This window comes from Motacilla alba, chromosome 20 (genome assembly GCF_015832195.1).
Source record: "Motacilla alba alba isolate MOTALB_02 chromosome 20, Motacilla_alba_V1.0_pri, whole genome shotgun sequence".
Lineage (NCBI taxonomy): Eukaryota > Metazoa > Chordata > Aves > Passeriformes > Motacillidae > Motacilla > Motacilla alba.
This window is the reverse complement of record NC_052035.1, coordinates 13,596,073-13,623,249: the sequence shown is the minus strand read 5'-3', so window position 1 is coordinate 13,623,249 and position 27,177 is coordinate 13,596,073. Positions and strand designations below refer to the sequence as shown.

The following is a 27,177-nucleotide window of genomic DNA, read 5'->3' as shown; positions in this document are numbered from 1 at the left end:
TTTTGCAAAACACCAAGTCTATATTTACATCCACATGTAATAATATACTCAACTAAAGTGAAATACATCATAAATTAAATGAGTAATGTGTGCCTGCTGCTTGCCGACTTCCGGGTCCAACAATTAAAATAGAACAAAATGGAATGAAATAAATACATTTAAAAAAGGAAAAAAAAAGGGAAAAAAAAATCAACAATTTGTACCTCTATATATGCACTGTTATTTCCAAAGGAACATACAAAACCAGTAGTATCCCAATAGTTAATACTGATGGGCAAAGTGTGGTGATGCTGCCATGGAATGGAGTCTTCAGGTCCATTTTTCCATTCCAACCCCAAAAAAAGCCTTGAGGGAAACTGTACCAGCATGAAGGGAGATTAAAAAACAAACAAGCCTTAGGTCTGTTTGCTGCAACACGTTAAAAAGCAGCCCTGCCCCGGGTGGCACAGCCCTGCACCTCCGGGACAGGGAGAGATCACACACAAAAATAGATTAACCCTTTTCCAAGTGAATTCATCTTCAAAAAATAGCCTATAAAAGTGCAAAACTAGGAAAACAAAAATCTAGATTATGTACATATGGCTCAGCTTATGAACAGGAAAACAGGTCAATAGTGTACAATTTCCTGATACACAGCACTTCATTCCATTGCCAGTTTACAGAGACATTAAAACCAGTCCCACGAACAGGAACTAAGACAACTGGAACATCTCACGTTGCATAATGAAAAAACAAGAGTTTCTAGAGGTTCTGCTATTTTACATTTGCTGTAAGAGGGAAGAGAGGAAAAACAAACAGTGCAAAATATTTAATTGTTTTGTTTTACTAAAATATATGGAAGTCAAAGCCAGGTACAGAAGGAATTAACTCTTAACTACAACTTCATGAGAAGAAACGAGGAAGGCAAGTTAAAAAATGCAACAGTTCTGCTTTACTGGCTGGTAACTGGCCATCTTCCCTTTACAAAAATTAAACTGCGTGTGCATTAGAAAAAACTCTTGTTGTCTTCACAAAAAAATAAAAGGAGATATTCTCCCATTTACAGGTTATTTCTCACTCATTTTAAACACCCAGTAGATGCTAAAACTTGACATCAAGAAGCTTCCAAGCACAGTCAAGCAGGCTCCATCACAGCCACATCCCTTTTGCAGTCTGCAGAACCCAAATTCATACTTCAAGGCTCTTACCGAGACTTTACAGCTTTGGACAAAGGTGCAAAGGAGTTTTTTTCTTGAAATGTGTCTGTGTGGAGCTTAGTACAGAACCAAACATTTGAACATGGAGATTATTATTGTTTCTCAAGCGAGTCCCAGGGATTTTCTGTTTGGATGGTGGCAGAGGTGTTTTTAAGAGGCTTCTCTGAAGAACAGCAACCAGTGCCAAGAGAAGAATCCAGCCACATTTCAGGAAATCCAAAATGTCAAGTATTGCCTCATGCTTGCATTTAAAAGCTGGAAAGAACCCCAGAGCAGCAGAGCCCTCCAGCACGGCCTGGTCCTCACCCAGCCAAGGCAGATCAATGTCAGCACCGTTGCTTTAATGTTCACGACATTTATCAACCGGACAGTTTCAGACAGTTTATTTGGAACTTTAAAAAAACTAACAGTTCAACAGGGAAAAAAAAAACCCAACAGATGAGAAACTTTCACTTTTATGAAAAAGGAGCATTACGCCAACAGGATTTTCAACTTCAATATTTACAGTTTACCTGAGGTGCAACGATATATATTCTTTCCAAGAGAAACTCTTCAGCAGCGCTCAAGTATGTAAAAATAGAACTCCTACCTAATATTTGGTCAATTAATTCTAATGAAAAATACTCAAAAGTCAAGGTCAAGATATACATTCTCCACACACCTTCATAACCCAACTGTTTAGACTACTTTTGTATGGCTATTTGGTACAAAATGTTAAAAGAACCAATATTATAAAACTGTAGTGTTTCTATATACAGTACAATCACAGCTTAGTTCAGTAGCTTTCACCATTTTCTCTTCCTCAGGGGATGAACTGCAGGAATAACTCCATGGAATATGCACTTGTGTCCTTACACCTGGAGGGGGAAAAAGAGGAATAAATATAAATTTGTGGTATACAGCTCTAAAATAGCACAGTGCAATTTTTGCTGTGAGGAATGGCTTTATAACACAGGGAATTCCTTCCACGTCCTAGCTGATGAATTGATACTGCCATGAAGGCTGGATTACCAGCTTTTATCCGACCAGTAAAGCCTACTTTGGAAGATGCTCAGCCCCAAGAAGAATTTCAGGCATGAAATCAAGTCAACAACACAAGCAGGCACACCTATGCTTAGCAGGGGGACAATAGGAGCAGTAAGATTAGAAGAATACCAAGAAATAAAAGTGTTTTTAAAGCTGTCAACTCAACGTCAGACAGCTCTGCTCCCAAAATCTTTTCCATAAAATCATGTGTGCTGGCCCAGGTGCTACAGCATTCCAGAACTACTCCTGAAGTATTCCCCTTGAAAGGGAAATGATCTGCAGCTCTGGGTCAGGTCTATTCACTGCCAGTCCTGCAGAGCACTTCTGTCCTGAGCAGGGACGGGGGTGTGGAGGCTCAGATCCAGCTGCAGCACCGAGATGAACTCACAGCACCAGGTAGCTTCCAGCTGACCTCCCTCCCCAGGAGGGCACACGCTCCCTCTGGCCAGGGAAAGCCATCTGGGACAAGCCCTGATCACAGGGAGGAGCTGCCCAGCAGCTGTCAGGAGGCCTCCCTGGCCTCAGCCCCCCAGAGCTGAGCTCAGAGCAGCCCTGGGTGCTCCCAGGGGCAGGATGGGCAGGGGCTGCACCCTCGGGCCCAACCAAGAGCCCCCAGCACCCATAACTGTGTCACAGGCACCTCCTCTCCCTCCTGCTCCTGCACCCTCAAGGACTGACGGAACTTTGACTTCCTGGCTTCTGCTGAACATCCCACTGGAATTACAACTATGAATGGATTTATTTAGTGTCACACTGCCATTTCTCTTCAAAAAGGAGCACCCTATCCCACACAAACATGCCATTACCCCTACTCCAAACAATCAGTGCTGCCACCCCGGCATCTGGTGATTTTATAAGGAGGAAATTTTTATCTTTTCAGGCTCAGACTTTCACAAGCTCTCCTCATGCTGTGCAGGAACCTTTGATGCCATCAGCACCCCATGCAACATTTAAGGAACAATTCAATTAGTTCAGAAGGTTTGTGTACCATTCTCGAGTGATTCAGTTCTTCTTGTCACTGGGTCTGAAGGGTGTGCTCCCCACAAAGGGCTCGTAACTTCTCTTCTGCAGCAGGCTGCTGGGTAAGTGTTGGTATGACACTGATCTCTTTCCTGCAAATAAAGTCATTTAAGGGAGTTAGCATTATTTCCTGCTCCTCCCAGGTCCACATCAGCATCCAGAATCCAAAACACCTTGACAAATCATCTCACAATCAGGCCTCAAAAATCTAGACTATATTATTATATCTATAGATAGATTATATCTATATTCCCATTATATGAAATTCAGGATCCAGAATAAATACAAGGAGAATGAAAAGATAATTTAACAACTTTGTGCTAAGTTTTATCCAAGCGATGTCTTTGCTTAACTCATCCCACAGCAGATGCCCCACCTAAGGAGGTCTAAGTGCTGCACCCTTAATGCTTAACTCAGTTCCTGTATTTGTTAGGAAATTGAATTTTTCAGTGAGTATTTGAGAGGGAAACTGGGGCGCCTCATTGCTGCCATTGAGGATTACATGGAACTCGTGACACTTTGAAGAGTGGTAAGACACATTTGCTTGCAGACCTTTGTTAAGCAATTTTCAGTCTAGTATAGAGGTCGTTTTGTGTTTATCTGAGACCATTAATTCACATTTATAGATGTGAAATCAATGCCTGTTCCATATGAAGTCTTACTAGCTTAGGCAAGCAGTCAAAAACACTTCATAAAATCAAGGCAAGAAGTCCAGAATCATTACTCCCACAGGATCCAAAAAGCCCAACTGCCATCCAGATTCCACGAAAGCTTCCAGCGCAGCATTGGGGGAAAAAAAACCTCCTGAGCTTTAATTAAATTAAAATGGCACAGCCAGATTAATATTTCAACAGAATCCACGGAGCCATTGGAGTGTGTCACGAGCAATTGTCTTTAATTTGCAGCCTCTGCCAAATCAATCAGCCAACAGGTTATCCCCGATAACATGTTGCCATTGCAAAGGCAACTAATTTGAGAATAACACAAACTGAGTGGTTTCAGAATGTTTCTGTCTCTTCAGGGCAACACGGGATGGCAAAGCTTACAAGCAATAAGGGAAGGCATCATGCTTTAATCAAGTTTGCCAAGTGGAACATATTCTCCTGACAACTTGATCCAGCATTTAACGGCGACGGAACACGGTGGGGGCACCGCGGGGATGCTGCCACGAGGCACACGGGCCCTTAGAAAAAGGTTTTGACATTGTGGATTATAAAATCAGCAGGGTTCAAGAGGAAGAGAGGGCAGAAAGCTGCAGGTCTGCACCTGCACAGCTCTGCAGATGGTATCGCACAGCTGAAGTCTAGGGAAACTGGTACGTTTCAGATTTTTAACGAAAAATAAAAAGAATTTAAAGAAGTTTTTATCGCTGCTCTCCACCCACAATAAAATTCTGACAGTGAGAGAGGTTGCTTGGCTGTTACCCTGAACCCTTCTCAATAACCAGCAAGGTTTGGGTTGGGTGCTTCTGAGCAAATTGGCTGAAAAATCAAGAAATTAAGCTCACAAACCTACATCTTCTAGCCCAGGGTTTTTATGGAAGTTGCTATGAAAACCCACTAGAGGGGAGCTTGTTTCAGAGCCTTTCCAATCGAGGTAACAGCCAGAAAAAGTTGTTTTTCTGCCCTGAGCCAGCATCGAGCAATGAACAATGAAAATCTCATTTCCATGCCAACAATGCTGTCACATTAGCTGCAGCCACAGTTGTGAGGGCTCCAAACAACAATCCAGGCGAAGTTCTGGACTGCAGGGCAGCGTCTCCAGGCTGGCACCAGGGAAGAGGAAGCCAAGCCCAGCCCGAGACTTCTCTGGCACAGGTGGGGCTTCCAAAAGAACAACCAAGTGGACTCCAGAGAGGTTTAAAAGCAGAGCTGCCCCCGCGGCAGGCTCACGCTGCTCACCTCCCCATCCCTCCCCACACTCTCTGACCCCTGTCACCTCGCCAGGACAGCAGCTTCTGTGCTGCTCACCTCCCCATCCCTCCCCACACTCTCTGACCCCTGTCACCTCGCCAGGACAGCAGCTTCTGTGCTGCTCACCTCCCCATCCCTCCCCACACTCTCTGACCCCTGTCACCTCGTCAGGACAGCAGCTTCTGTGCTCCTGGCCGGCCCTGTGCAGAAGCCAGTGCCACTGGGCATTGCTCACAGCAGTCCAGAGCCTGCACCACAGCAGGATTAACCCCATTTCCTCGCCCCTCAGTGACTCAGCTGTGGTGCTTGTCCCCTTCCACTCCCTGCCCAGCCTGGGCACACAACTGTGACACCTTCCCTCACCTTCCCCATAACCCACCAGGAAAGCCTGAGTATTTCTATATCAATATAAATTATTTATATGTGATGTATTTTTGAAGCCCACAACCTTAAAACAAGCAAACAAAAACCAGAACAGAGTGAGCAGATACTTTTTTTTTTTTTTTTTGGCCTCATAACTAAATGTGGATTCAGTATTTGCAGTTTGCTGACCTGAGGGAACACACCCCTGCTTTTTACCATCCCAGACTACTTCAGAGGAGCAACTTTACTGCTTCCAGAGAATGGGAGCATTCAGAGTTCAGGAACTTCACAGACTTTCAGACTACACAGCCCACACAGGCTATTCATTTTTATAATGGGATCTTCGTCTCAAAATTCAAAGTCCTGTATTTGTAGCTAAGTCCATGCTGAGCTCAGCTTCAAGTCATAAATACCACCTTCTACAAATAGTCAGACAACTGCTTAAATATCACCCAGCACCTTTTAATCCTGGCCTCCTGCTGACTTTCTGAAAATCTTGACCAAGGACAAAACACAAGAATCATGTATTTTGTAGAAGTACCAGAGTTCTCCCAATACACCACAAATCATTTATCTCTGTTAGGCCCAGAAGTTTCCACAGAGCATTGCTACACCCTAATTAGAATAGCAGAAATCCATTGTCTTGATTTAACAAAGTATTCTGCTCCTACTAGAAGTTAAACATTAAAGAAAAAATCCATTGAAGAGCAGAAGTCTAAAACTTACAGCAGTTTTATGATCTGCAATACATCCCTCTCTGCTCTTGAAGGGAACAATTGTCCACGGTAGCTTTTTTGTTGGTAAAAAGTTTTATTAATATTCCAGACAGTCCAAGACTTCTGGCACATTAAGCAGAAAGTCTCATTCCGTATCCTGGATTAGTCAACATGTCTGGAGCTGTCTGATGAGCAAACAATACATGTTTGCCATCAGAAACCCATGGCAGAGGGGAAGGGGGAACTTGAGGAACTTCAGACCCCTCTTTAAAATTCAGCCCTTCCACACCTCATTCCCCAAGGCAGGATTTGCTGAACCCGGATTTTAAGCTTAAAATCCAAGCACTGGCTGAACGTGGTGAAATGCTAAGCAGAGCTGCATTTTCAATGTTTCAGGGTGGGCACACACTCATTTATATCCCATTCCCCTCCCCGTGCAGTGGTGTGAGAGGAGGAGGAGGGACTGTACCTTCTCCTGTCGAGCTGGTGACTTGGCCGTTGCTAGATCCACAAGCAGCATAAAGGGATCCACAGCTGTATGGCTCGTAAGGTTTGAGAGCAGTCAGTCCATTGGGGGGATCACCATCGTCTGCTCTGAGGAGCCCTTGCTTGCTTGGCAGAACAGAGGATGTGGGTTTGGTGCGAGGGTATTCCTGAGGTAGCAGATTTGCATATCTGTTTGCAACCCGAAATCTGCTCATTTCGTATCTCCTGTAATTGGCCAGAGGAGAGTCCAGGTGCTCCACAGCCACCACAGAGGGTTTCATCCGTTTGGAAGAGGTTTCTCCATAGTCCAGGCTTGCATTGCTCCCGGATTTACTACAGAGATAGTCTCTCCCTCGCTGGCAAGCCCAGCCAGGTTCACTGAGGTGAGACTCCAGAACCCCATTCACGCTGCTGCTGACCAGACCAGACTGAGTCACTGGGGCACCCAGAACTTTGATTTTATATTCAGATTTTTTTACTCTGTCCAGTACTGGAGAGATCCTGAAACTGGAGTGCACTTCTTCTTGCTGAGGTTGTCTGTAGTTGTTTGCCTGAGCTCCAATGTTGCTTTGCTGTTTATGAAACTTGAGGTTACTCGGGGCTGTACTGCTCGACTCGCTCGCGGAGAAGAGAGGGGCTTTGTTCTGAGGAGGGGCACACTGCTTGGCCTTCCCCGTCTGCAGTGGCTTTGGCTGTGGATTTGCGGGAGCCTTGTTTTTACTGGGATGGAGAGGCAGAGGAGGCACGTCCTTGCCCAGCAGGGCCGGGGGGCAGCCCGTGCGCCGGGCCTTGGCCACGGCCTTGCTCCTGTAGCCGTTCTTGTTAACGGTGTCAGGGTTGTACTTGTGCATCAGCCTCTGGTGCATCATGAGGACCTCGGGGTAAAATGTCCTGTAGGTACAGAAGGGGCAGGTGCTGGGGGCCAGCGGGCCTCTGCTTGCAATCACTGAACACTCCTGGGAAGTCTTACTGGATAAGTCCAAGGGCTGCTCGTGACAGTCCACGACGGGTCTGCGTTTGTAGTTCTCAGTGCATTCTTGCATATTGTTCACATTTTTCCCACCAATAAAAGCACAGATGTACTGGACATCATCTTCCTCTGATGCCACAGAAGCCTTTCTCTCTCTTTTAGGCTGAGCTTCCTTGGTTTCCTTCTCAGCCTTTAGTTTCTCTGGGAAAGGAGCGGGCACGTTCTCAGGTCCTTGACTCAAACCGCCACAAACAGAACCTTTGTTCGATTCCCTGGGATTGTTCTTTACTTTTAAAAAGACTGTGCTGCCCATTGCGTTGCTCAAGGACAGAACTTCCTTTTGCTGCTTGGCAGGTGGGCAGCTCTCAGCATCTTTGGCACCATCGAAAAGCCTCTTGAGATTTTTGGTTTCTGGAGCAGCATCAGCAGCCAGCGACAGCGCCGTCTCCTGACCCCGCAGGGAACCTTTGCTGTCACCCTTCCCATCAGCTGCACTGTCACCGTGCCTGTCCTTGTGGTGTCTCTCTAAATGATACCTCAGGGAAGTCTTCTGGGCTGCTGCATACTCGCAGAATTCACATTTGTACGGCTTTTCACCTGCAACACAGATTTCTCAGTAAATCCCTCTGAGAGAAGTCTTGATCACAAACGCAAGGGAACACTGTGGACTCTAAAACACTAAAACTGATTTTTTTCTCCCCTTCCACACACTCTCAAGTCCCAAACTCATGCAAAACATTTAAACAACAGTATCTCAATGCTTTTACTAACTACAGTGACATCTTCTGGCTGTGCTGGGATGTTTCCACACGCTGGCTGCGGATGGAGATGGAGCTGATGACGTGTGTGGCAGAGATGAGCAGGGACTGGAACTCTGGGTCAGCCCCAAGAGCTGCAGCCCTTGATCATCCCACAAGTGCCCTATGCCCTGCACAAACGGCACAGCTCAGCTGGAAACGGAGCTGTGTCCCAAGGACACACAGGCAGCAGCAGGAAGGGTTTGTCTGGCTATGCAAAACAAGGAGTCGAGTTGAAAAAGAGACTCAGCTTTTCCCCAGGTAGCAGCAGCTGGCAGACAACCAACTTCACACCTGAGAGATTGGCTGGTTTTTAAATTAAAACCAAACCCTAAACTTCTGCTGTACCACTAAATGCAGGAAAAATTAAAACTTTTAAATAGATGGTTTTAAAAATACTTAATGCAATTAGCATTATTTAAAACCATTTATACTTACGTAAATAATTCAAATAAATTTTAATGGCAATTATTTAATTTTGTTTAGAATTAGAGAAAACTTTGTTCTTAACAGCAGCAATTTTGAAGGCATTTTCTGTTTTTCAAAAGCAAAATCAAACATCCTATCCAAGTGGATTCAGCAGATTTCCCTGTCCTCCCCAAAAGGTGCAGCCCCCATTTACCTGTATGAGTTCTGAGATGAATATTGAGGTAATAATTGGAGCGAAAATACTTTCCACAGTAGCTGCATTCTCTGGAGGTTCCAAGGGTTTTAACTTTTGTTCTTTCCAAACTGTCTTCATTTTTATCTTTGGGAGAAAACACAGGCATATTATGAAGAGCAAATGCAAATTTGCAGTCTTGTTGAAAACAGTAATTTTTTTCATGATAAACATAAAATTCTGAACTGCAGTCAAATTCTACACTCTGCAAGTAACTTCTGCTGTGTTTTGCTGCACTCTGAGTAACAAGAGCACAAGAGTTGAAGAGATTTCTGTCCACAACACTGTGGTCTGTGACAGTGACCAAGGAGCCCAGAGAACGAACAAGATTTCAAACAAGATTCAAAGAAGAAGAAGAAAAAAGTTTTCTTTATTGACCTACAGAACCTTGATGGAGAATGGCCCATCTCAAATACTCACACAGGTTATAAACTGTATTATTTCATTAAAGGGGATGTTTGAATTAGTGCAAGTGGGATGATTCAGACTAAAAATCTGCTCTGTGCACGGCAGCCCAACACAGAGAGGTGGGGAAGGAAGGCAAATATTCCTTCTCTTAAATTAATTCTACTAATGGTATTATTCATGTGCTAATCAATGGAATGCCTGTAGAGAGACACTCAGGTTTGATGAGGAGTATTTCCTACAAGCTCCTTAGATTCGGTGAGGAGTACTTCACTGCATTATTATGGAGTGAGGAAGCGCCAGGGCATCCCAGTGGGTGCCCCGGGTATTCCAGGAACAAATCCAGGGATGCCCAAGCAGTTCCACTCCAGTGCAGAGGCAGGAGGTGCCACAGGAGGGCGGCAGGGACAGCGGAATGGCAGAGAATTCCCCCAGACACCAGCGGCAGCCACAGCGACTGCGCTGCAGCTCCCACTGCAAAGCCAGACAGCTCCACTCAACACCCAAGGCAAGGCTGACTGAAAGCTCGGGAGGAAGGAGACCTTCGGCGTGACTAAGAAGTCGGATATATAATAGACTAGAAAGAGCTCTTTGAGGTTCCTGCCTGCTGGGAAGTTTCTCTCCTGGAAAGGCTGCGCAGGGCTCAGCCCGGTGAGTTCAACACACAGCTCGTGTCTCCAGGGTGACTCAGCAGCTCGCACCACAATCTGCTCTGCTTTAGGATAAGGTGCTGAGAAACAAACTAAGCAACTTCACATTAGGTAATCACTTCATTCCTTTGTTCCTGCAGGCAAAATAAAGGGCTGCACATTACCAGAAATGGCCAAGTCAGGGCTGTGTGGGTGCCAGGACATTCTGTACGCCGTGTCTTGCCCTGAGATTATGCAAGTGTCTGCTCTGTAAAGCCGGCTGGGAGCGTGTCACACACACAGCGGCACATTAGCTGGAGACTTTCTGCCAGGCCTTGTGTCCCCTGACATGCAATCTTTTTCAATTAAGGAATCATTCAGTATCACTTGCTTTTCTAAGACACTGTGACATGCAGAATTACTCCTGGGTAATGTACAGATGGAGTCCATCCACGCTGTCAGCAACCCTTCCAGGCAGAGGAGTTAAACACACACCTCTCTTACCTACAGGCCCACATGTTAACAGCCTGTGGCCTCACACAAATGATTCAGACATGCTGGTTCTGACATTTAGGCTTTCAAATTACTGTTCAAAACAAACACTGAACTCGCAGTTAGACAGAAAAGTTTTAAATTGTTCTTTACTTCTCAGAGCCTCAAAAACTGCTGCTGTCAAGCACTGAACATGTTTTGCCCTTACAAGATAAAGGGGAGCAGAAAGAGAAACTGCAATTATTTCTCATAAAATGCTCTTTGTAAAAAACATGTGCTGGATGAGAAGGGATATGGAACACTCCAAAGCATCCAGTAAAGTCAGAGATAAGGGGTGAGTAAACAGTGACTTTTCCCAATTGTTAAACTCACTGCTATCAAATCGACTTCAATGACTGCAGTAACTGCAAGAAGCCCCAGCACAACTTCCAAGATGGCAGCATCCAAACCTTCCTTACCCTCCCATTTTTCCCTTTTCCCCACCATCACATTCCCTATCTAGTTTTTTACCATTTCCTATCGCGTTCTGCAAAGATAATGGAAAAGCACGACGCGTTCTTTGGCTCTAAGGAGCTCACAAACAGCTCTCAGTAACAGCCACTTCAAACTGAAGTGCTCCCAGTGCTACTCACCTAAATTAATTGTTTCTGGAAGCCCATCCTCAGAGCCATCCTCAGAGCCTCCCTCCATCCTCTCTGCTGCCCCGTTCTCCTCCAGGTTCCCGATGATGTCGGCGCAGTAGGTCCTGGCAGCAGTGGAAGTCTCCCCATCACCCCGCCGGTCCCTCTTGTGCACTCTGGAGTGAAGGACCAGCTGGTGGTACGTCCTGAAGGCTTTCCCACACTCAGAGCAGTGGGTTGGCTTCTCTTTGTTCTGGGATGATTTAGAATCCATCTCCATAGAAGGCACTTCACCAGCGGGATGTTTCAGTTTGTCCTGGGTTAAGTTACCATTCCCTGTGAAACTGCTGTTTTTATTTACCTTTGACTTCCCTGTAGTTTCAGCCTGGCTACCTTTATTTGCATTCCAAATTTCACAGAGTTCTTCTTTATCTGAAGATGACTCATCGTTGTCTGTACTTCCTTCTTGCCCAGGCTCTTTAATCTGCCCGTGGCCAACTGCAATTTTACCTTTGGTAGCCAGCTGCCATGCTTGATAGGTGGTGAAAGGATCCAGCTCAGCGATCCACTTGGCGAGCTTCTGCAGTTTGTCCTTTTCTGGAACTGAATTTGGTCTTAAGTTCAAGAATTGGAAAAACTCCTGGTTTTGAGATGTTTCTTCTGCATTGACTTCAGCAGTCACTTGGGGGCTTTCACCGTTGGGAACTGATTCTTTGGTATGCACTTTACTGTGCTCAATTAGAGTCTCTTTATTGTGAAATAGGAAACCACAAACCATACAAATTTTGTAAGGTGACGTTACATTTTCAGTTACATGCTCCTGCACCACCTCATTTATTGTTATGGGGCCTTCAGAACCTTGCTGATGCTTGTTTCTAGAACCAGGTTTTCCAGTGTGCGTTCTCATATGATTTTTGAGGAACCAGGGCTCTTTAAATCTTCGCCCACAAACATTACACCAATAAGTGAAAGAATCTTTATGCTTTTTCATGTGCGCCTCAATGTCAAAAGCTTTATCAAACGTTTGCCCACAAACTTTGCAGCTCAGCTCCTCGCTGTCCTGCTCGTTGCTCGGTGAGGGCGAGCTGGTTCTTACCTGACACTTATCCAGAGGGCTGAGATACTCGGCCTCCACCCTGAGCACGGCCGGCTCGCACAGCGTGGGCCTGTGCTCAGTCAACACGTGCTTGCCCAGCTCCTCGGGGTGCTTGAAAGTCTCGTCACAGAACATGCAGTCCAGGGGCATGCAGCCCTCGGCCTGCAGCAGGAACTTCTCCTGCAGGCTTTTGTAGGAGATGGTGTTGGTTCCTTTGATGGTCATGGAGGCGTCGCTGGTCTCCATCTGGGCTCCCACGGCGCTGGCGATTCCCTCGGGTCCGTCCATGTATGCCAGGAGAGGCTGCGTGGGCATCTTTCCTCCCTTCTGCTCCCTTTTACATCCCTTAAAGGCAGCCTGCACTTCTCTGGGGGTGCTCCCTGATCACAGTAAGGACACTTGTGGAGTTCTCCAACATGTGCTCAAAAGTCTGCTCAGCTGGAAAACCTCTGCCGGGAAAATTATTTTTAATTTTTTTTTTCCACCAGCAGAAAATTGTTTCTTCTTCAGCTTTATGTGCTTGCACACATCCCAGTAAAAGCATCCAAAGATTCTCTCAGTGATGGGATGAGGTTTTCTTTTGGATTGTTTCTTCAGATTTTTCAAGTCTACAGATACAGTCCGTTGCACTTAGTTTTGTTGCACAAACTTTTCAAATAGTTGCATTGGGTAAAATACACTCAAGGCCAAGTTCAGTGCCACAAGGAAACTCCAGCACCTGGGAAAGAGAGAAAAGAGTTAGTCAGACCTTTGGAAAGAGAAGTATTGTCTCCCAAATAATGAAAACATTAGGGCTGAGAACCATCAAGTGCTTTAGAAGAAAGCGTATTTTTAAGAGCCAACGAGGGATAGGTAGAAGGCACCTGGGTCACTTTTCTACCTGCCACAGCTGAAATAGTTTGGTTGAACATCCTGCTGTTTACAGCTGTTATTTCTTTGCAAGACTTTGTCAATCCCTTCTAAACCTGCACTTACCCAGTTACACAGAGCTGCTGACACCGTGTTCCAGTGCTCTCCTGAACTCAGAACAATGCAGTGGCCCAAGTACCCTTCCCTGAACCTGTAAAACCCCAGCAGAACTTCACTTGTTTGTCACCTAAAGGCTGCTAAGCAAAAGGCTTTTTTTTTTTCAAGACCAGATAGCTTGGCATCAGCTTTTATAGTCCTGGAACACAGGGAGTGTCAGCACAAATCTTTGTGTTAAGAACCATTCACCAGCCCCACTGCTCAGAGCTTTCCCTATCGCCACAAATTCATAATGCCTGTGACAATTCCAGGCTGGCAGGGTAACATCAACATTTTGTGGGAACTAATAATACTGTTTCTTGAACAGTGTTTAAATCTAGTATTTAAATCATCCAAGAGGCCAATTATTACATTATGAAAACAAAATTATTCTACTTTCAAAGTGGCACAAAACAAAAAAATGATTTATTTGTTACAAAGGAAGGTTTAAGATTCAGCAAGATTAAACAGGGTTATAATATAGCTAATCACAACCCCAATTTAAATCTCTAAGTTTACTGAATTATAATGCCTGTTAGCAGCAACTCGTGGACCACCACTTTGGGCTGACAAATTACAGTTTTGTGGAGTTCAGGGCTCCGGTTGATGAAATTTCTGGGTAAAGGAAAAGTCTAGCAAACTAATACAAGACTAATATAAACTGCAGAAGGATTGTTCTGAGACATTTCCAAATAAAGTAATAACTAATGAAAAGAATTCATTCAAAATCTGACTCAAACTTTGGCAAATTATTTCCTAAGAGCCAGCTGGCCAGTGACCACATGACTTGAACTAATATACCCCAAATACATTATGCTCTGTAACTTTTAGAGCAGAATACAGCATGGACACAATTGGGGTTTAAAATTCACCTCAATTTCCACATCTGCCTTGCTTTTACATGGAAAAAAGGAAGCATTTTGTTTTATTTGACCCAAAGAAAGGACAATAATTCAACCACAGCCCTGCAATAGTTCAGGCTGCCAGCTTTCCACAACAAAGATGATTATCAGTGGACTCTCAGCTATTTCAGATCAGAGCTGGCTGGACAGAAAAAGTGGTCTCAAGCCGTTAAATCTTAAACCATTTCAGAAGAAATCAGCCCAGACAAGAGAAGTAGCTGGGCAAGGAAACCTCAGCACACACTGGCAGGAGTCATGGATCCGACATCTCCAACACCTCATCCACTTCCTGCAGCCTTGCCCTGAGAACACTCCTTGCTTTTAATTTGAAAAGTCAGCACCTCCTTTCCCATCATGCAGACCACAAGATCCTGGGGCCTAATGAACGTGGGTAAAAATAGAAAATAAAATAGAAAATAAAACACCACCACACCAGAACGCCAGGAACAGGAGAAAATTATTGTTGCCAGCTGCTTGGTTTTCATTTTTTTCTGTTTCTCCAAAGTTTAAAGTCTCTTCACTGCCCAGTCCTCTAACCCAGGCTGACACAATCAGCACAATTAGTATCAAGAATTGTATAGGGTTTTTTTAGACTGATCCCAAGGGAGACACAAATGCAGGATCCTCCAGGGGAAGGTGGAGTGTAAGAGGGACCAGATCACTGCTGGTGGCGACAGAACCTGCAGTTTCTGCAGCCAAAGTCTCTTTTCTAACTACGCCCTTTATCCTCGTTTTCAGTTTCATCACTGCCATGATTAACACTTCCTCTCTGCAGAATGAATCAAAAATCTCCTGTAACAGGCAGGTTCACTTCAGCGAGGGGTGACACTTCTGCTTCTACTGCAGCCTTTGCCCTTCTCCCCTCCCCACCCAGCTCGGACCTTCCCTCACTCCCTACAGGCAGGTGAAGGAGCCAGAACCAAAGTTTGAAGCTCAAGTATTCAAAAAACTTTTTCTCTTTTGTAAAACATCAGGAGAAAACATATCAAAGGCTGCTGGTTAGCATGCTTTGTACTTCATGTTTCAACTTGCCTTTTTGTTCTATTTCTACTGGAGTTTTAAAAGGTATTTTTTACCCAACATGCTACAGCAAAGCTCAGTGAGCATCTGCCCGAAAATAACTTAAGTTTCAAATTTCAAAAAACAATCTAGGCGAGATTAAAAAAGTGGAACAAACTTAAGAGCGGAGTGCATTTGCTTTCAGAGCCATAGGGAAGCGCTCTGCAGGAAGAAGTGTAAAAATCCTGCTGGAGAGAGGCCAGAGGCATTTCTGGGGCATGGAGGCAGATCCAAAGGGCAGAGCCTGCAGTCCCACACAGGAACTGCTGGGACTCAGCAGCCACTGCTTCCCTGCTCATGCCTACAAACAGAAAAAGCCAATTAAGGTTCCTCACACTCCCACTTCGTGGCACTACAACAAACACACGACAGAGCAACGAGAATTAAACCACTGGAGAAAGGAAACAGATGAGAACAGCAAAATCCACCCTCAGTGCTCTGCTCTTCGTGGCATTCTGGGGCGAGGTGGAGGAGAAGAGAGCTCCTTCCAACATGGGCCACCACACATGGCCCTACCCAAAGCCAGCCTAGCACAAAACCAACACTGACAGCCACAGCTGCAGGATTTTTTAGAATTTAAGAGACAAAGATCACATTTAGGGAATGCCCCAGGTTGGTCATGGATGGGTGAAAAACCCACCTCAATCAATCAAGAACATCTTCTCTGATAAGTCTTTGGAAACAGGGCTGCTTCAATCCCATCTCAGCTGTCTGGCAAACAAAACCTGTCCTCACAACCACACAACACAGAGCGTACAACCAACACCTGAGTCATGACAGGAGTTCCACAGGAGCTTGGGGCCAATTTTGGGGGCTATCAGTAGATTTGAAGCCCTTTGGAGACTTCAGAGCACTCTGCAGCCTCCACCAAGCTGTGCTGGCTGCTCGCACTGCTTTTCATGGAGGCTCTGAACAGCCCTGAGAAGCAGCCACAGCTCATCCTCTAGGCAGCACAGAGCAAGATATTCCTGTTTCAGGAATCTGAAATGCCTCTCTGCAGCTCCTGCTCGTGGACACACAGGAGAGAGCAGCTGCAGACTGGGGAAACTGCAGGGAGCATTCCTGCAGGAAAGGGCAGATACAACTAGACAAGAATGTATTTACGCTGAGAAGAAGAAAGGATACAAGCACTGGAGGCAGGAGGCGAGTTAGAAACTCCAGTCTTATTCTGTATCTGGTGATTACACACTTCTCTGATTAGATCCATGCCTTTTACAAGTCGGCAGGGTTTTACGCTCTTGCTGTTCAGACAAGCCAACACATGCCAGAACTACAACCCAAATATCCCCACCAGGATTTTATCCATCAGTAACAAACCCTTCTTCCTACTGAAGATAACATGCCTTGGATTTGAGGACCAAAACCGCTGATTAATCACATTCCTGCTATCCAAAACCCTGGAGGCAGCAGGAAAACCGTCCAGAGTCACCTCAATTCTGTCGCTCCCTTGGAAAAGTGGACAACCTGCAACACTGACTATGGCTGAAGGTCTGTGCAGGAGCTCAGCAAATAAAATACAATACCTGCATTTCTTCTGCCTTCTTTCACTTTCAGAAGACAAAAGGACACACCAGTATCAGAGATACTGAGTAAAGGAACAGAACAAAACAGGAAATCCTTCCTTCCAACAGCTGAAAAGCGATAAACTTGCTACAGATGAACTCAAGGTTGAAAAAAAAATTTTTACTTGTCCCCCTCACACAGCAAGGCAAGAAGTTCCACTTGTGACTTCCCTGCCCATCTGCAAACACCCCCCTGTGCCTCCTGCCCAGCCCAGGGCCCACAGCTCCCAGGGGCTGCTCCGAGGGCAGTGAGCAGGGCAGGAGGAGCCTGCACAGCTCCCCTGGACTCTTCCTGGAGTCACCAATCCACCTCGGTTCCAGGGTGCCACCTACTGCACTTGATGCAACTAGAAATGTATTCCAGCTGAGAAGAAAGAATAAAACTACCGGAAAAGTCTCAGCCTGAGCATTCAGCACACTGCAGCTCACAAGTGAGTCATCCCTGGCTGAGTATTTCAGCAGGTTCACAGCAATACCCATTATATTTATAAACACCACAAAACACCCATAAAGATTCCACTGGACAGATGAGAACATCTTGTTTTCATTGCACTTGCCACACAACCTAAGAACCACACCAAAATCCTGCTGCATATAAATGGATTATTAAAACAGAGAAAAGTTTAATTAAGTGCCCGTAGAGAAATTTAATTTATTTTTATTAAATTACACAACCCGAGACAACATATTACACGGTCTTGAAGATTTCTTTGGGAAATGACCTATCAGGAGTAATTTTATTGCATTTCTACTTCCTGCATTTCAAAATTTCCATGAATATGTAACAAAAACTCTAGACACACCTTTCGGAGAACAGCACAGCCTAACCATTGAATTTCCCATTTGAAACACATTACAGAGGCACCGGGAATAAAAGTTGCATGGCAAGTCTCAGGATAAGCAGCTATTCTTTGCTAATTCAGTCCTGTAAAACTATTGTTAAACTGTTAAAAGCGACCTGGAACAATTACAGAAGTTAAAGTAGTTGCTGCAACACTTTCTGGAAAAGAGAAGTGAGAAAACTTGAAGAGTTACAGCCAAATGCAGGACACTGAAGTTACTTTTCTTCTCTGGCAGAAATAAACTCAGACATAACTACCTCAACAAACCCAGATTCTCAAATTCAAGGCCAGCAGCAAAATTATCACTGCTTAGCTGACCAGCTTCTTCCAGCTGCTGCAAATCAACCACCTTAATTTTCACTGGGTCTACTGAACTTGAAAAACTTACATGCAACTCTCATTTCCACTTAAAAAAACCCTCCAGTTTTCCTCGTGTTTCAAGAAGTTTCAGGATATTAAGAGTCATTTCACATGAACTGTTCTTTCCTCTTGGTGTGTTTATGCCCCAGAACAGATTGCTGGTAGATGGATTTTACACTGCTGATTGCTTATTGGAAATTACAAGTTTACCACCTTTTTTTATTTCCAATTTCAAAGATTTACTGCAATTGTTCCAGTCCTACCTAAGGACCAGAGATAAAACAAACCAGTTAACATCACTTTTAACACCACCTCACTGGGACCACAAATAAAAACTACTTTATGTGTGTTATCTGTTTTATCTGGGCACAGCTGTGTTCAGGTGTAACACTGATCACAGGCAGAGCAGCTCATGCATAAATAAATACACCTTCAAATCCTCAACTAAAACCTGAGCCGAGGCTGAACTTAAACTTATTTAGGAGGTTTTTTAATATACTTATACATGATTGCACAATGCTAAGGCAGCTGCACCACACCTACAAAGTTAAGCACAAAGAGCACCCTCAAACAGTTCCTAACAATATTTAGGAGCTCCAGATTTTGGGATGCTCCTCCCTTGTCCTGGCTGAGCGTGGTGTCTGCATGAGCCACCAGTGACCCCAGCCCCGTGCTGGGAGCAGTGCTGGTGTACCCTGGCATTCATTCCACCAGTGACCCCAGCCCCGTGCTGGGAGCAGTGCTGGTGTACCCTGGCACTCCACCAGTGTCCCCAGCCCTGTGCTGGGAGCAGTGCTGGTGTACCCTGGCATTCATTCCACCAGTGACCCCAGCCCCGTGCTGGGAGCAGTGCTGGTGTACCCTGGCATTCCTAAGCTCCCACACTTTGTCAGACAGCGAAGCCAAGTGTCATCGGGAGGTTCTCACTCACCGACTGTCCCAAAAGGTGAGTCACTTTTCCAAAGTCCACGGCGTGACACTTGGGGTTTGTCTCTGCAGGTAGCTGGGGTTTATGGCAACCGCGGGACTTCCTCTGCGCGCTTCAGCGGAAAGGCGCGTGGCACACTCGGGGCAGGAGGGGCTTTCCTCCTCGGGCACAAACCCTCTGCCACCCCCTCTGACACAGGGACAGCCTGATCCTAGGGAAGATGATGCACTATTTGCTCCACAGACCATGACCTTATTTCTCAAAGAATACAAGTGTCCAATGCCCACGGCTCCAGTGACAACACCGGAAAGTTCTTGAAGTCAGCCCAGATCAAACCTGCCTGTGCCAGGCAGCACAGAAAACAAGAATTATCCCTCATTACTGGGCATTCTGCTGCTTTCTAGGGAGGGAAAGAGCTACTCCCATCTCTAACAGTAGATCATTTCACACAACTTCCCAGAGCGTTCTGTGTTAGGAGGAGCACGTGAGCGATCCCAGGGCTGCTTCTCGTGCACACCGAGCCTCTTATACCAACTGTGCAAGCACAAAACTGTTTTTATACTTTGTTAACAGTTCAGCCTGATAAAGAACTAACACCGGCACTTGTAAAGGAAATGGAGATTCAGGGGGAGGAAGGGGAGGAAGAGAGTTGTTTGTTTCAGTTGCAGGAAAGATCAAAACGAAGATGTTCAGGTTGAAAAGAGAACATAAAAGATGACCCTAAACTGGAATTTCCACTCCCTCCATCTGCAAATTGAAGTCCCCCTCATTAGTCTTCATCCTTCGGGCTTGAAGATCTCAAACTTATCCTAAACTTAAACTCTTTCATGGCTTATCCTTTTTATCCCCTCTAAGAGACACGCTCAGTTATAGTTCCTTCTAACCCCACCAGAGATTTCCAACACAATGATCCTAAAACAATTCACAAGAACATAACCAGAGTGAGGCATACTGAGAATTCGAGACTGTTATTATCCAAGCATTTCTGCACACACACTTCAGAAAGATTTTGTGTTGAAAGCCCTTTTGCAGTCAGATAAAACAGACACACACACACACGAGTCATTTTCCCCCTGAAGCCTCGCAAACAGGATTTTAATCACCAGTGGAAAATAACTCATAGTTAATAATGAACAATATTAGGAAAACTCCCTCCCCCATCTCAGACATCTATACTAATAAAAACAAAGGATATCCTCTTTCTCTCAAAAACCTTTTCCTGGAGTCCCTTTTTCTTGAAGGCTGTATGTCTACCAGGGGTTTGGCAGAGGATGGATGAGCTGAGTGTCTCCTCCGAGAGCTGAATGCCTCTTCTATCAAAGGATGTAATTAGGCCTTTTAAAGCAGGCAACGTATAAGCTTGCAGCATTCTGCACATGTTTTTCCTCCACTGAGCAAGAGCAAATATAAAAGAGACTAATTCTTGGCATTAAAGGAGGAAGTACTACAAGTAAGTATTGACTTTTAAAGTTCAGAAGGACTGCTCAAACTGCCAGATTTTTTTCCTTTTTCGCTCTGATTAGGAGAGAATATACTCTCAGAACATATTCTCAGGAGCCACAAAACCAAAGTGTACTCTAGACAACAGAAGTGGCCAATACCTGTTGGAGAAGAGCTGAAAGAAACAAGAATAATCCTATTTTAAATAAGTCTGGGACACATTTCACCACTGCTGCAGGATGATGCAACTTCATTAAATCAAGAAGTTACACGCACTTAAACTGGCAATGACCCCTTACCTTACAAAACAGTTTATTGTTCTCTCCACAGCAGGTAAAGGCTCTCGGTGGAATGAGTGATACATTTTTATTGTTGAGTCAGTCTCACCTTACACAGACTGCCTTGTATGTTTAGTCTTGGTTTTCATTTAAAAGAAGGTATTTTCAGAGACTTTAAAAGCAAATTTGACTTTTTTACTTCTTGGCAGAGGGATGTAAGGTCTCTCCAACAGCCACAACTACAAAGAAGTGGTAAATTCAGTTCACCAAATTAGACTTAATTCCTTATTACTCAAGAGCCAGGAGTTCCTCTGTACCAATTACAGGCAAGTTGCATCCCTTTGGGCAGCATAGGTGAAATAACAGGAAAAGAGATTATTTTACTCCTGAATCTGAGAGAAGTGGTCACTTCCAAGGAGTTCCTTTTGTTAAGGCCATTAGTGTGCCCTTAGCGCTCTCACCTGGCTTCAAGCCCGAACCCAGCTCTCACCCAGCACAGCTCAAAGTGCTGCCCCTTGGAAGAACAGAGCACTGCCTGATCCCTGTCCTCTGCAGGGCACTGGGAAGTAGTCACTCTCAAACACAACCACAATTAGGTGCTTGCAAAAGGCAGTCTTGAAATATGGAAGAAGGAACAGAGTCCAGGGAAAAGACATTTACTTGTAGCTCAGTCATCCCCTGGAGCAGCATCTGAAGGTACTAAAATAGAAAAGTGACAGAAACGGGCACTTCCAAAAGCTGCCTCCCTTCTCCCATGCAGGTGGGAGATCTCCCCGAGACTGATGGAGACTTTTTAACTCCTCGGCCTCACATTCCCCCTCCCCAGTGGGCCGCAGGGGTGTGCGTGATGCACCCAACAGCCTGGGCTGCACAGGGCCACGCTGGCCTGAAAAGCGAAGGAGGCATCTGCAAGAAGCTGAGCTCTCTAACAGGCAATTTCAGAGCCCAAGTTTACCAGCCTAAGAACAAAAAGAAGTTAGAAACAAACAGGAAAGGTGAACAGAAATTGAGGCTTCTCTGGGCCTCCTTTATATCATTTTCTGTACCCAGAGCCAGTCCCTGGTGTAAATCTAAGCACATCTAATTTGCTTTATCCTGAGTACCAAAGGAGAACCCCGGGATTCCACCCACCCAGCTCTCTGCTATCACAATAAAGTGCAGGCACAACACAAAGGCCTCAGTTTCCCTGATGCAGCTCAATCAGAGCACACTGCACTCCCTTTATTACAGTGAGAAATGCAAGTGTACCTATTGCGCATAAACAAACTCAGACTTTGATACTTTTAGTTACATAAAATCTGCAGCACATAGAAAAGCACCATCCAGTCAATTATTCACTTCTGCTTGCATGGTTCTCTGCTCCAGTCTTGAAGTCACCCTGATCTACAAAGATTTCCCTGCATATTCTACCCACATTTCCTCTTGTTCTTTTCTTTTGAAATCCTCAAGGCAGCCCGATAAGCAATTCCATCTCATTGTGTTTCCAAACACGTATGTCACCTATATTTTTAATTTCAAACTCATTTTTCCCAGCATGTACACTGCTCTACTTTGAAACTGCAAAGTCTGCTCTTATCACACCGCTTAAAAAAAAAAAAAAGGAGGAAGAATCAAGAGTGCTAGATTTATGATAAGCTATAAACTATGCTCTGACCAAAGTCATATGATTATAACAGTAGAAGTTTTTATGTATTTTTCCCATTGACATACACCCACGTTTGGCATAAACACCCTTCATCAGCAACAAAAGGAGACTATTTGGCAATTTCACTGAAGGGAAAAAAAAAAAAAGTTGACTTCTAAAGGCAAATTATTTAGAGAGAGCAACTTTCTGTTTAGAAGCACATAAAAACCTAGGTAAATTTAGGCTGAAAAATGCTTTTGTAATCCTCAAATACAACATGTGTTGAGAATCTTACACGGCTTGGTCATATCCTTTTCCTTACTTTTGTATTCAGTTGCAAATCTCCAGTGGAATGAGTCACATCTCTCTCAAAGCACGCATACAGTAGTCAGCAGAATCCCCTCAGCGCATTCATGCACCAGGAAGAAAAACTTTTTTTTTTCTAAAGTCACCTTAGAAAGTCGGGGGGGAGGTGATCAGAAATGCCCCCAAGTCGGTTAAAAGTTAAAAGCAATCTGCAAACGATGCCGAGATGAGATGTGGGAAGGCTCTGAGGGGGGGTGGAAAGGCAGAGTGTCCCCAGTGAGAGCTGAGCTGGCACATGGCAGCCCTGCTGCAACCCAAAGGCTCGTCCTGCTATATTTAAAGACAATACCTCAACGGTGAAGTATTACAACATTTAAAGTGAGATAAATAAGCATAAGACACGGGCAAATATCCTCGGTTATTTAATCATCCTGAAAGCAGCGTGGAAGTGTGAGGCTGAGTTCAAAGGTCAAACTCTTCTTTCAGCTTCTCGCAAAGAAAAGAAAGCTCAGCCCCTTTTACCTTGGGGAAAGGGGGGCTGCTCGTTCCATATGCCAGCATTTCATAACACAGGAAAGAGGGGCTGTATTTACATCTACGCTGCATGGAATCTTCTCCTAGGACAATGCATTCCAGATCAAGATTCAGGTTAGAAAGAGCTGGGACAACAAAAACTCCCAAAGAACAAAGGGAAGTTAAAATTTACTTAACGTTTCCCCAGAGCTTCTTAATTGCAAACTCTCAGATTTTTTTTTTTGTAACTAAAAGTTTACAGTAATCACTGGATTGAAAGTCTAAGTGAAAGCCACAGTTCCCCTTTAAAATAATTTCCCCCTGATTACAGTAATAACCTAGCACTTTGTATAAAACATGGTATTAATCTATCAGCATAGTTCTAAATGAAAATACAGTGGGAAGAGGAGGTATTTCTGAATGTTAGAATCAGTGCTCAAAAAGGAATTTTTGGAGTGTGATCTAATGAAAGGGGAAACCAGAATCAAGTAGCCTTTTGTGTAAGACAGTCTGATAAAAAGGTGCTAAAGTTTATTATCTTCCTCTCTTTTCCAGCCCCTACCCTAAATCCTGCCCTCCCCACCCCCCCACCAAAACAAAGCAAAACCAAAAAACATTATTCACTTAAAGAGGGAAAGAAAGAAATCCTTTAATGCAAAGCCTGGAAGCCATTCTCTAAAGACTACTTAATATGAAACTTTGTTTACAAGACACCAATATAGCCTCCTCACCACACTCAAAACCAGAAAACATCCACTTATTTAAAGAAATGCTTTTGCTATTTTCATCAACAAGGACGTCGGTATTCATTTTAATTTTAAATTCGGCCCCAACAGTGCCATATGAATGTTTTAAACTCATCTATGATATGCACTGTTTGAGAATGTTTAAACAAAGGAAGTAGGAAAAGCCTTAAAATACACAGCAAAACTTAATGGCTTCAATTTTTAAATATAGCCTGATTGCAGCATGGCAAAATTATTCTCTTATGCTCACAGTCGGCCTTCAGAAAGAATAAGTGCAGTCAGTGGAGTAATTTGTCCCACTGGAAATTCTGTATAAAACATCTACCTAAAATAAACAAGGCTTCGCAGCGAGAATCGTCAGTTGCCATTAAGGACACACCTTAAAGTTCTTACCACACAGTAACTAAACAAGTACAAACTAGTGGGGACTGCTTGCTACTTTTGTCTTAAAAGTTAATGAGATCAATTCACCGCTCAGTATCAGATCCTCAGATCATTTTCTGCAAAATGCAGCAGACAAACAACCCCCAAAACACGAACATCCAGGCTCTGAGTGGCTGATGTGTTATCAGCAAGCCCGAGCTCCTCGCAAAGGGGAATAGAAATATTCACATTTAAACCTGACACCACGCAATAGTAAAAGGTAAAACGCTGAAGTGCTCAGAATCTGGAGCTCTGGTACTGGAAGGCAGCTGTTGTTCCCCTGCCTTTTCTTTTGTTGTGCCTAATCTCATGTCAAGTCATTCAACCAACTCCAAAGCGATGAAGACATAATTGAACAACCTTAACTAAAAACTGATCTACTGTTCCTCAACTGCCATATATGCTGCTCAGAGATTAAAAAAGGCTAACTTATGAAAAACAATCCACAGAATTTAAATCAGCAACTCTGCTGCATGCAGAAGAGTTGCTTGGCTGAAGGCCAAGCCAATCAATAATCACTGTAATGGCCATGGCTCTAAAGTTATTTGTTTTTCATATTCACCACCCTGAAAAACTTAAAAGGCAAAACTTGAAAACTCAGATGCTGATTTCAGGAAAGAGCCCTATTGAGATCGAAAATCCAAGTATTTTTCTCAGCATGACGAGATTGCTCACTAAAAAAAACACGTTGCAGAACGATCAGTGATCACAAAGCCACATTCCTGCTACAGATCTTAAAATATTGACTCAGTTACAGAACTAGTAAAGGGGAAGAAAAAAAACCCTCCTCCACCCTCGCCTGCTCCCTCCCCCTCTGCCAAAGAATGCAGTTTATCCTACTTATTTGCAACTGTCCTTTTCTATTATCCAAGGAAAGGCTGAAACCTCAGTGTGGACATCCCAAATTAAAGTCTCGGTCGTATTCCCAAACCTCCAGTTAAGAAGAGCTCCTAAGAGCAATAAAACATGGCGTTAAAGCATTTGCAAGCCATTGTCACAGCCCTGTGCTCTGCTACCTTTGCAGCCCCAAAGCAGCCCCCAGCAAGCGTGGAAGCGTTGGTCAGCAAGTCAATGCCTGCTATTCAACTTGTAGTTAGGCGTTTTATTTCTGTGTCTTCCAGATCATATCACTCCTGCATTTCACGGCCTAATAAAATGTGAAGAATGATATGCTCCCTTCTCTCCCCCCTCCCTCCCTGGATCTGAAACTGCGTTATTTCCCTCTCTTCTTTTCCACACATTCTTACAAAAACTTCCCTTTTCACATACTTCTATAAGAAAATATTTCACTGCAGCTACACTTCAGTTCCTATTTCTATTTTCGATTTTCACTAGATTCTTCTGCTCCTGCCTCCCCCTCAAACCCACTGGTAGAAACTGATGTAGTTTTAAAGCTCTCAAGGTCATTTCAAAAATGAAAAAAAAAAAAAAAAGTTGCCTTAAATAAAAAAAACCTTTAAACACACAACCCCCCTAAACTAAACCCTTTTCACATTCAAACGCCTTTCATCAGCAGATCAATAACCCAACAGAAAGATTTTTGTTCCCCACCACTTCAAAACTATTACACTTCAATTCAAATACTTACTGAGAGTCACACAGCACATTTTATGGGATGGCTCATTAGAGAACATACAGAGCTTACTTTGGGTGCAGGTTTTCTGTGTGGGAGACAGACAAACAAACAAAAAAAGCCTCACACCCCAAAACAGAAAGTCCAGGGGGCATCACGGAACAGGAATGAAATCCAATCTCTGGATATTCTAGAATTTTATTGTCCTCGCCTGGCAACCTCTTTTGTTGTTCAAGAAGTCAGTTGAGGCTTATTTATTTATTTCCTAAACTTCCTATTCCCCTTTAAAAAAAAAAAAAAAAGAAGAAAAAAAAGAACCACGATGCTAAAGAAATGATCGGGAAGGCTTTGGTCTTTGAAAGACAAAGGTAAACGAAACAAAAACGGGCAAAACGGATCAATAAACTTTTCATTAACACCCCCCCCCCCTCCGCCCCATGAGCCACTTACTACAAATCCTTCTTCCAGGAACATCTTTGACTCACAAAGAAATAGTCTCTTGTCGCTGCACACCCCCACCCCGGCCGAGAGCGGCCCCCGGGCCCGGCCCGGCGCCTCGGGGGGGGCCCCAGCGACCCCCCAGGTGTTGGATGGCAGCGCGGCCCCGTCCGGGGGCGCCAGGGGAGGGGGCGGCGGCGGCGGCAGCGCGGGGCCAGCGCCAACTTCGGGGCGGGAGGCGGCGGGGAAGGGCTCCGGCCGCGCCGCCGCTGCGCCCGCCCCGCGCTGGGGAGGGGGCGGCGGGAGGGGCCGCTACCTGCGGCCGCGGGCGGGGCCGGCGCGGCCACACACACCTGGACCTTCCTCCGCCCCCCCGCGCCCGCGCCGCCCTTCCTCCTCCTCCTGCCGTGCCCCGCGGGACAGCGCGGGGACAGGGGGGATCCGAGCCCCGCTTGGAACCGGGGGGGGGGCTGCGCCCCGAACCCTTCAGACATGCCGGCGGCAGCGGCCCCCCCGCGCTCGCTCGCACAACCGGCCCCTCACGGCAGAGGCCGCCCGAGGGACGGGGCTGCGCCTGCCGCAGGTGCCCCCGGGGGGGGGCGGGGAAGGTGAGGAGGAGGAGGAAGGGGCCCGCAGCCCCCGGCAGGTGCCCCCCAGCCCTGCCTCACCTGAGCCGAGGCGCCGCGGGGCAGCGGCCGCGCCGCGCTCGGGGCACTGTTTGTAAACGGCTCCGCGGCAGCTGTTGCTCGGGCAGCCCCGGGCCACGCCCCTCCCGCGGGACACGCCCA

The 27,177-nt window shown here is 45.2% G+C and overlaps 1 protein-coding gene across 3 annotated transcripts; it reads right to left on the bottom strand.

Annotated features, from left to right (window-relative positions):
- Positions 1-27,177, bottom strand: ZNF217 (zinc finger protein 217). 3 transcript variants are annotated; one of them, XM_038158884.1, is made up of 6 exons: positions 27,058-27,177; positions 11,307-13,108; positions 9,110-9,235; positions 6,704-8,287; positions 3,211-3,334; positions 1-2,053 (listed from the first exon to the last, which is right to left on the bottom strand). In XM_038158884.1, the coding sequence occupies exons 2-5, from the start codon at positions 12,703-12,705 to the stop codon at positions 3,225-3,227; spliced, it is 3,219 nt and encodes a 1,072-aa protein (XP_038014812.1). In that variant the 5' UTR covers positions 12,706-13,108; positions 27,058-27,177; the 3' UTR covers positions 1-2,053; positions 3,211-3,224. The 3 variants fall into 3 exon arrangements, with proteins under 3 accessions (XP_038014812.1, XP_038014811.1, XP_038014813.1); XM_038158883.1 differs by lacking the exon at positions 27,058-27,177 and adding an exon at positions 26,402-26,624; XM_038158885.1 differs by lacking the exon at positions 27,058-27,177 and adding an exon at positions 19,052-23,803.

What these genes read in the sequence shown, in the direction of transcription:
- ZNF217 (XM_038158884.1), bottom strand. Translation starts at nt 12,705, where the DNA reads ATGCCCACGCAGCCTCTCCTGGCATACATGGACGGACCCGAGGGAATC. An exon ending in TCCAGAAACAATTAATTTAG is followed by an intron (nt 9,236 to 11,306) that starts GTGAGTAGCACT and finishes TTTCTCCCAAAG; the next exon opens with ATAAAAATGAAGACAGTTTG. An exon ending in TCATCTCAGAACTCATACAG is followed by an intron (nt 8,288 to 9,109) that starts GTAAATGGGGGC and finishes TCTGTGTTGCAG; the next exon opens with GTGAAAAGCCGTACAAATGT.